The sequence below is a fragment of the Asterias amurensis genome, chromosome 1 (genome assembly GCF_032118995.1).
Source record: "Asterias amurensis chromosome 1, ASM3211899v1".
NCBI lineage: Eukaryota > Metazoa > Echinodermata > Asteroidea > Forcipulatida > Asteriidae > Asterias > Asterias amurensis.
In genome coordinates, this window is record NC_092648.1 from 27613531 (window position 1) to 27623359 (window position 9829).

The window sequence follows — 9829 nt, forward strand, 5'->3', positions numbered from 1 at the left end:
TGAGAAAAGGCTCCCTCTGGAGTGATGTAGTTTTCAAGAAAGAATTAATTTTCCACGAATTTGATTTAAAGACCTCAGATTTAGAGTTTGAGGTCTCGAAATCAAGCATCTGAAAGCGCACAACTTTGGTGACAAGGGTGTTTTTTCTTTCATTATTATCTCGCAACCTCAATGACCAATTGAGCTCAAATTTTCACAGGTTTGTTATTTTATGCATATGTTGTGTAGTGAGAAGACTGGTCTTTGACAGTTACCAATAGTGTCCAGTGTCTTTAACTAATTTTGCAGAAACAGTTTTCAAAAGAATAAAAGCAGTTCTGAAATTGCCGACTGAGTTTTTTTGAGGTCGAGCCCCCAGTATAATTAACTGGTTTGTTCATATGTTGATGGCTAAACATGTTTGTTTTCACCCTTTTATTTTATAGAAAATAATAGTCTTGGGGTTTCCTGTTATGAATCCCACCCCAAGTAGCGATATATGAGCTTGGTTCAATTTATTTTCATTTTGATTTTCATTTTGTTTTTAATCTCAATATAGTTCAGCATTCCAGCTTTTTATAACTTGTATGTAACAATGTATTTGTCTTTCTTCTTCTCTGTGATTACTTTTACATTGCTAGTTGAATTTTGTCATGGTACTTTTGGGTTACTTCTTATATCTGACTAGCCTAGGTTTTTGTTATTGATTGTCTTTGTTATACTCGATGATTGATTTTGTAAGCTTGTCATTTTTAGATTAATTTGTGATACTACCGACCATGTTTAGTGTTTTTAAAACCCAATTAAATTTAATAATTGCCCAGGGTGACAATGGTACCACTGAGGGGACGTGGACAGTTGAGCCTCGCCACGACTACTTCAGTGTCCAGATCCTGCTCTCTCTATCCGTGGTCGGTACCCACACAGTCAACGTAGAAGCTAGCGTTGTGGACGAGGATGGAAACTGCTGGCAGACTGGTCCCAAGCTTAGCTTGCTTGTTAAGACGTACGAGGAACTGACTGTACAGCAACGCCAGCAACAGGCCAATCAGCAGGCCAACAACTCCAGGTCATGAACAGTCGCGTGGTGTGAAAATAAAATTGTAAATAGTTAAGGACTCAAACTTTGGTCGAGGAAAAAAAACAAGTTAATTTGTATTGGAATTCTGTTCAAGGAATGGATGGGAATAAGCCATTAGCGAGTTTGAGGTACCGCTTCAATTTGAATTCCTCAGACTCCATGCTCCTCAACATCCCTTGTTCAAAACTAACTTGAAAACAAACTTGTTTAGTCTTGGCTTTAACACTGCCATTAGCAGAGTTATTTTTCTATGCGACAGGATTGTCTTTCCGACAGAAATGGTGCACTACAAATGTCCATTACCGGTATATATTATTATTACTTAGGGCACATTTGACCAATAAAAACATTCTTTAGTGGACGTGTGCATGTCTTGGTTTAAAGACAACAAGCTTTAATTCCAAGGCCATGGCCCAATTTCATAAAGCTGCTTAAGCAGCAAATCTTTGTTTAACATTTTATAAGCAGGATACCATTCACAAGTTGTACATGTTACATGGTTGTTCGGCTGTTAACCTTATTCTGGTAAGCAAAACTTTATTATGCTTAGCTACTTTTTGTGCTCAAGCAGCTCTATGAAAATCCACCATGGTTTGGCAGATACACGCAAGATGGTCAAATCAAAACACACAACCAGCTCGATTTTTGATCAATGTACATAAAGAAATGTAGTGGTCTCCTCCTGCTCTACAAACATTCATTAATGTGTTACTATTAGTTTTGCAAACTACACATTCCATGTACAATCATGTACTACAGGCAAACACAGAAATGCCAAGAAGAAATATTCTTGTAGACTCTGAATATAGTAAAAACAGGGAAGTAAACTGGTTTTTGTAGGACTTAATAAAACGAATAAGGAATGACAATAAAATGTATTCATATTGTGTGTTGGTTTTATTTCCACTTTGTATATATGCAAGGTTTTTGCTACTTCCAGCTCTAAAGCTGGAATACATTCATGTGTAATTTTACCCCAAAACACTCATTATATCGAAGAATGGTATTTCTCATGATAAAAACTGATAATTCTTACTTTTTTCAGTTAACGGCAACTTTGACAACTGTGTACAATATTTGTATTTAAAAAAAACATTGATTTCTGTGCTGTGTAGTCATCATCATATGTCTTAACATGGCTGATGGGATTTGAACCTCCACCCTGTAACATTGTAGTGCAGATTCAAACCCACAACCTTTACCATTTTACTCGGCAGAAGCCTTACCACTAGACCATTGAGATTGCCCAGATAGCTAGAGGGAGTTTGAATCCTAAATCTTAGCCAGCGGGTACCGTAACTAAGATTATATTTGGTTTCTGAAATGAAGATACTATCTTAAATTGTAGACCTTTATTTTGACCTTTAAGTAGAGTGGGATTTGGTCAACTCTTTTGGATGTTTGTGGTCATGTGGATATTTAGGTACTAGCTGCTTTCTGCCACTGTGGACTCCAAAAGCTATATTTCTACAAGAAAAAAAAACGTTAAAAATTTCTTTTTCGCCCTCTCCCACTCCCTCTCCCACCTCCTTTCTTACCCCCTTTCCCACCACGCCCCCCAAGATGCCCCCGAGGCCCCTTGGCCACTTTCTTGCTGACGCCTTTTTGTTTTACAGAGCTCCCTTTTCGACTTGATTTCCCTTTGACGAGTTTACTCTTCAACTTTTGTAGATTGACACTGCAGAAAGAAAAAAAAGGGAGTAAGACGTGAAATTCAATGGTCAGGCACCTGTGCTTTTCAAAAAAAGATTGGAATGAGGCAATCAAAGGTGCAAACATTTTTCCATGTATCTCTGCAATGGTGTTGATAAGACTTGAAATTCTGTGCAGTGGAAGTTGTAATATAGACCATCCTAATTGCAGTAACATTTGCCAGAGAATTGACCAACCATTTTCATGGGTTGTACATTCACATGATTTCATATCTTGCAGGCTGGCATAGTGCATCTGTCATTCAAAACCACGGTGGATGTTATTGAATGGTCAGACAGAAGGAGGGTTGACTGAGTGTTGTGTAGATGCATTGACCACATGATGTCATCTTGCATAGTGCATCTATCATTCAAAATCACGGTGGATGGTATTGAATGGTCAGACAGTAGGAGGGTTGACTGAGTGTTGTGTAGATGCATTGACCACATGTCATCTTGCATAGTGCATCTGTCATTCAAAACCACGGTGGATGTTATTGAATGGTCAGACAGTAGGAGGGTTGACTGAGTGTTGTGTAGATGCATTGACCACATGTCATCTTGCATAGTGCATCTATCATTCAAAATCACGGTGGATGATATTGAATGGTCAGACAGTAGGAGGGTTGACTGAGTGTTGTGTAGATGCATTGACCACATGATGTCATCTTGCATAGTGCATCTATCATTCAAAATCACGGTGGATGATATTGAATGGTCAGACAGTAGGAGGGTTGACTGAGTGTTGTGTAGATGCATTGACCACATGATGTCATCTTGCATAGTGCATCTGTCATTCAAAATCACGGTGGATGATATTGAATGGTCAGACAGTAGGAGGGTTGGCTGTGTGTTGTGTAGATGCATTGACCACATGATATCATCTTATATTCAAAACCACAGTGGATGCTATTGAATGGTCAGTCAGGTTGGCTCAGTGGTTTCTGTCCCCGCCTTTCACCTCTGTGGACCTTGGTTTGATACCCAGACTGCAGCCGTCATGTGGAATGGGTTTATCAGTCCCAACCCGACTGCAGGGGTTATTGCTGAGAGGGGTTTCCTCCCATGTGTCTAAAACTGAAATTCATTCATTAAACATTGTCCTCTCTACAAAAATTGTGTATGTTGTTTCCACTTGGATGCTTTGCTGACTATAACATGTATATACCTCAAGATTCAGAATCAGAGTGGTCGGTAGGGAGGGTTGACTGTGTACTGTGTAGAGAAATACACATTATCTACCTTTTCTTCTTAGGGTGACTGTTCTTGTCTCCACCTGGAGCATCTTGTACTGCATCTTCTTCTTCATCACTACTCTCGTTGTCGTCATATCGTGCCAATCCCTTTAGTCTTGATTGTACACCATCATCATCATCGTCATCATCGTCATCATACTCGACCTACAAATAAAAATAACTTCACTTAATAGTAATAATTGTGGTTTAGCGCACATGTCCGTCACTCAATGACGCTCCTGGCGCTGTAACATACATATGTCCTGCAAGATGTGGGACTACGTTTTTTAATTATGAGACATAATCTTTAGATAGCACCATGTAATCTTTTAAAAGGTGCTGTGGCGCAATTTGCTGCCGATCGGACCAGGAACACCGGGGCGAACCCCTTCTCTTTTTAAAGTGCAATGGGTTCTTTAACATGCATTACATAACACATGGGACCAACAGCTTAACGTTCCATCCGAAAGACGAAGCAATGGTGAAGTGTCTTGCTTAAGGACACAAGTGCATGGCTAGGGATTTGAACCCACACTCACTTATAAACTCTTCTTCTGCAACTGGGTGAAGAGGGGCAGTTATAGTCAAGTATCTTGCTCAAGTGCATAATATTCTACCAAGCCAGATTTCTAACCTATATTCTTCAGACATGCAAAAAAATGATCGGCGCTAAAATAAAAAAAATTAGTGTATGCCTGGCAACAACAATGTACAACTACAATAATGTAAAATAAGCCTAAGTATGTGCTAACAATGCACCTTAGAGCATAATAAACCTCAACATTTTCTAGGGTACCATTTGTGGGTCTCATGTCCCGTGGCGTTTCGGCTGCCTCGCTCCACACTTGTTCCTTTTTTTTTCAACTGGCAGTTGCATGCCTGATTCTTGTAACCTACACCTTCAGAACTACGGTTTGTTCTGCAAGACTGTTCAGACAAACCCTTGCTCCATCCAAGGCATTTTTTGCCTACAGGTGCCCATAGTGGGTGGGTTTTGGTGTTCGTAACCAATAACTGTTTAGGTTGAATTGGCCATTGGCAAATGACAGCAAAAAACTCACCCCAATATCCTCCTCTCCTATGTCACTCCACACTGAATTGTTTGAACTTGGATAAGATTGGAATGCTCAATTATTTCATTGGATAAAAACATACATGCTCTGGTCTTACAAACAAAATGACTTCATTGAATAGATATAAATGCCATGACGCAATTCATACCTACAAGACTGGTACTACACTCTAGGATTACTACACTCCAAGTATACCTACCATGGTATACAAGGTGAAAGGTACACCTGGCAGTAAACCAGCTCTATTTAAGGCAGGTACCCAACATTATTCGTGCACCTCAAAGTGTGATGTCAGTTGTACAGGCCAACCTTCAGTAGCTAGCCTAGACTTCAACCTGCAGCTGATTTCACGAAACTTTACTCAACTGTGTCCACTTGTCATGGCGCCCATAAACGTTGCACAAGTGGACTTTATGCAGCTGCGTAAAGTTGAATGAAATCGGCTGCAGTTATTGGATATCTCACCTGGTTCTCTCCAATGCCTCCATGTGCAGCATGAAGATCCATCTGTTCGACTGTCACACCACCGACTGATTCAACAGTGACTGTGTGTTCAGGATGGTCGTACACTATGGGCTCCTTGTCCTCCTCCACAACCTTCTCATCTAATGTTGGTTAAAAGAACATTACAGAATTGGTATAAGGAAACAAAATGCGAAGATCACAGACTTACATAAAATTTAGTAGAAAACAACCCTTGAAATATTTCTGTCTGAAATGTCATATTTGACAGAATGGCGGCCATCTTTAAAATAAAAAATTAAAATTAAATAGCCCCTCCTCCTTCCTTTATTTGAGAAATCCCGACGCTATACATGTTTCTTTCTTTACTCGGTCTAACCCTTACAAAAAATATGACATTGTACACTCCACAGCCTGTTGGGAAAGTTAAATTTCAAGGGAAGCTTTCTGCTATCGTAATCTTCAAACTGTGTAACATTAATGTAAACCTGTGGACATTGTGTTTTGTGTTCGGAAAAAGTACATGACTTTAAATCTATGGTAGGAAAACAGCAATGTGATAAAAAGACAAAGTTTCAACATTTGAAGCATGTATTGTATTCAACTTTCCATTTCTATAAAGACCGACTTATTCAATTTTTTTTTTTTACCCATACACTGATGTATGTTAGCCCCGTATACTCGGTACTTTCCCCATAAAAGACAGACTTGATCTACTTACCAGGGAAATTTAGGTCTTTCCATGATGCTAGCTTGGCTTTTCTATTTTCCTGTCTGACTCTCTGTTTCTCTTCTTTATATTTCAGCTCCTGTTGCTCTAGAGCGACTCTTTTTCGCTCCTTCTTCCGCTTTTGAAATCCTGTTAAAAACTCTCTGAAGAGCAGAAAAGTGAAAACAAATTGATGAGGAGATAGGAACAAAGGTATTAGACTAGATTACACTTCAACTGGATGCATGTAAAATACCTCAGGAAATAATTATGTTATTTTAAAGTAAGCAGGAATAGCCAGTTTGGTGTATTGGTTGAGTTGTGCTGTTCAAAATTGGAAGTTGAAGTTCCCACCAATGGATACTTATTGGGTCAGTTTTGAATGCTTTAAAACACACTGATTACAATAATTGTAACCTTCCATCCTCCTTGAGTCATGATGGTCACAGACTGGGTTTATGAGACTAGTTGCAAAAACGTAACCCTCCTCCCGTTGGCCGCCAGACCGTGGTGGCCGTCGGGAGGAGGGTTATGTTATCGCAACTATTATGAGACAAGCCATGAACAAACGAAACATAATGCCATTGAATCTTTGCACTCAGCAGGAATACTGGACACCTAGGCACCTCGCAGACTCGGCACCTGCAAACTCAAGTTTGCAAGGTGCCGAAGTGACCGGTACCCCTCAGCAGCCTTTGTTCATGCAATTTCAACCATTGTTGTCAGCAGCAGGTCACTAAGACTCGTGACCAGGCAGGGGTGTGCTCCACTCCACAAACGTTGCCAACGTTTGCGCAAGTTCGCCATCAATTTCCAGTGTGGTACGAGTTGTGCGCCGCCACCGTTGGCGATATTGGCAACCTTACGCGAACATACTTCCGAGATGTTGGCGAGTGGTTTTTAAAATGGTGGACAAGAACACGGTATTATTTTTTGTGACTACTCACACTGTCAGTGTCACACATATTTTCAGTGCATGATGATAGACAAAAAGAACAGGCAAACACTATCGTGCACTCAACCCAGGTTGGACTCACATTCACAACCTTCACATTCACAAGCATAACAAACATTGTCAAGCAACAAGATGCAGCATTGCAAGCAATCCCAAAATGGAGACTCAAAATGTATCCTCCTCTTACCAGTTTTCACGGTATTATGCCTTTTTCTTTGAATTGTGAAAAAAATAATGATGCCATATCAACCGATGCCCTAATTATCTTCATTTGTTAATATGAAGTATGCAAACATATATTAAAACTTGATGGACATTGAAATGTTCACACCACACACCGATCTTCGATGACTTCAACTGGTCCCATTTGTCTCGAGTTTTTCCTGTTTTCACTGCAAACGAGAAAGTATGGTTTCCTGGTGAAGCCATACATGGAAGAAACATCTGCAGTGACTACCAGTGTTCTTTGAGACTCTGTTTATGACTCTATAGCCCGCAGTTGTCTTCATTTTATTCAAAATACTTTCAAAAATTACCATAATTTTTGTACCTTGTACTTGTAGAAATGCCTTACAGCCATTATACACTTTCAGTAAACAGTATTGTCCAAGTCCCACACTTCGTGTATCACAACTTATATATAAAATAACAATCCTGTAGAAATTTAGGCTCAATCGGACATCGGAGTCGGGAGAAAATAACGGGAAAACCCACTCCTGTTTTCGCGCGTTTCGCCGTGTCATGACATGTATTTAAAATAAATCCGTAATTCTCGTTAACGAGAATTTATATTGTTTTGCTGTTTTCTCAAAAAGTAAAGCATTTCATGGAATAATATTTCAAGAAAAGTCTTGCACCATTGCCTTCTGTAAACCCTGTAAGTTATTTGTAAATCTGTGAACTTTTTTTTTCTTTTCTGAACCGAAAGGGTCCAATGGCTTTAATACCAACCCTTTTGCATTACAAATACAAGTGCAAATAACCAGTGGAGCCTTACGACGTAAGTTACGTGTTTCTAAGTTTTGGTCAAGGGAGAGGAGACTAGTATTTGCTTGGCAATTAAAACCACACAATTTTTACCTAGGGACTGTTTACATCGCGCACAGAGAGGTAAAAGAGGCCCGTAAAAGATTTGCCACGATTTTAGGGACACCTCGAAAACAGGACCTCCTACGACGATATGTTTTGAAAGTGTAACTCCACAGACCACACTAACCATGCACTAACTAACTAAACAGAGATCGAGAGAGTCAACAGAGCTACAAACGTCAAACGTTGCCGATCGTGAGTCCTACCTTCGATTTTCGTCGTCGAAGATCAGGTGAAACTTTGTCTTCTTATTCTTTGGATTCTTCTGCCTGAACTTGTTGGATGACATTGTTCTGGGATTTCAATAAATTTACTTGTTTGGTGTTCACAATTTACAACAACATTTCTTCTAACACTCCATGTGGTGAAGACTGGCCACTTTTAGCCAATTGAGGGCGTACGACATTTACGTTCGACATTGGACATTGGACATTCGAATGTCAAACACGACTTAGTTACTCGTTCGACATTCAAATTGTATTTACGCGCAAAACCAATGCATATGTAACGGGGCGAAGTGTGTGTTTTCATACTCGCATGTCCGCTGCAGGACGAAACAATTCGATTTCGACTTTTGAATGGCCAGAATCACATGTCCAGACCCCATGGGCCGGGCACCACTACATACAGAATTTAAGAGGAAGGTTCAAGGAAAACACCCGTGGTCAATTAGACCCGGCCAATGGGGTTTTAGTATTTTTTTATGAACTTTTGAAAAATTAATATTTTGAGAGTACATGTACAACAATCCTGCCGATTCCGAATAATGAATGGTCAGTTTCACAATCACATATTTCACATATCCAATCCCCATGGGCCGGGCACACAACTACGAGAGTGAAATCAAGTCGGTTGTTGTGCGGACTTTACGGGGCGTTTTTGAAATCAATCCCTTATCCAGGTTATATTATATCTATTGACCAAACCAACGGCGGACGAGCCGCTAATTACCGGAAAGGATAATGCACAATTAAAAATATTCATATATAAAAACCACTATCTATATGTTGAAAGTTAACAATTAAAATAGAATCACCTTAGGAAAATAAAAATAGAAAACAGAAACAAATCAGCATTAGGAAAATAAAAATAGAAAACAGAAACAAATCAGCATGAACGACTGTGAAAAAAAGAAAAAAGACATATATTATTTTAAAAGTATATGCCTAGAATAAACAATAAAAGACAAGTCAAATTATAAACAAAAAAGTATATCTAAACTATATACCGAGACTGAAGGTAAAGAAAATAATTCAAACAACATGATACAAACAATTATTTGATGATGTTGATGTTGTCAAAAAAAAGAAGAAAACAAAAAAAACATCAAACAACAAAACTTTCAAGGGGAAATAACCACGGAAAATAGTTGTAGGGGCCATAAACTTGTGAAATAATTGTTAAGGAATTCAAAAGTGAAGACAAAACTAAAACACTGGTTAAAACACTACCACATGTCAGATTTTAGCTTATAACACAAATCTTCATTGTTTCTTTACACAATAATACGATGAGATGCCATTGGATAAAAAAAGACCCGCGACGTCAACAAAAA

The 9829-nt window shown here is 39.1% G+C and overlaps 2 protein-coding genes across 2 annotated transcripts in view; one reads left to right on the forward strand and one right to left on the reverse strand.

The window, feature by feature from the left end:
• LOC139935264 (integrator complex subunit 7-like) overlaps window positions 1-1908 on the forward strand; it is a 28150-nt gene extending 26242 nt beyond the window's left edge. Inside the window, exon 20 of the mRNA XM_071929779.1 lies at window positions 804-1908. Within this exon, the coding sequence (XP_071785880.1) occupies window positions 804-1055 (252 nt within the window). The 3' untranslated portion in view covers window positions 1056-1908. The remainder of the gene's footprint in view (window positions 1-803) is intronic.
• A 26-nt stretch (window positions 1909-1934) lies between these two features.
• LOC139935273 (uncharacterized) lies at window positions 1935-8643 on the reverse strand. The gene is made up of 5 exons (XM_071929790.1): window positions 8481-8643; window positions 6243-6394; window positions 5525-5664; window positions 3994-4151; window positions 1935-2738 (listed from the first exon to the last, which is right to left on the reverse strand). The coding sequence occupies exons 1-5, from the start codon at window positions 8561-8563 to the stop codon at window positions 2546-2548; spliced, it is 726 nt and encodes a 241-aa protein (XP_071785891.1). The 5' UTR covers window positions 8564-8643; the 3' UTR covers window positions 1935-2545.
• Between the last annotated feature and the right edge of the window lie 1186 nt (window positions 8644-9829).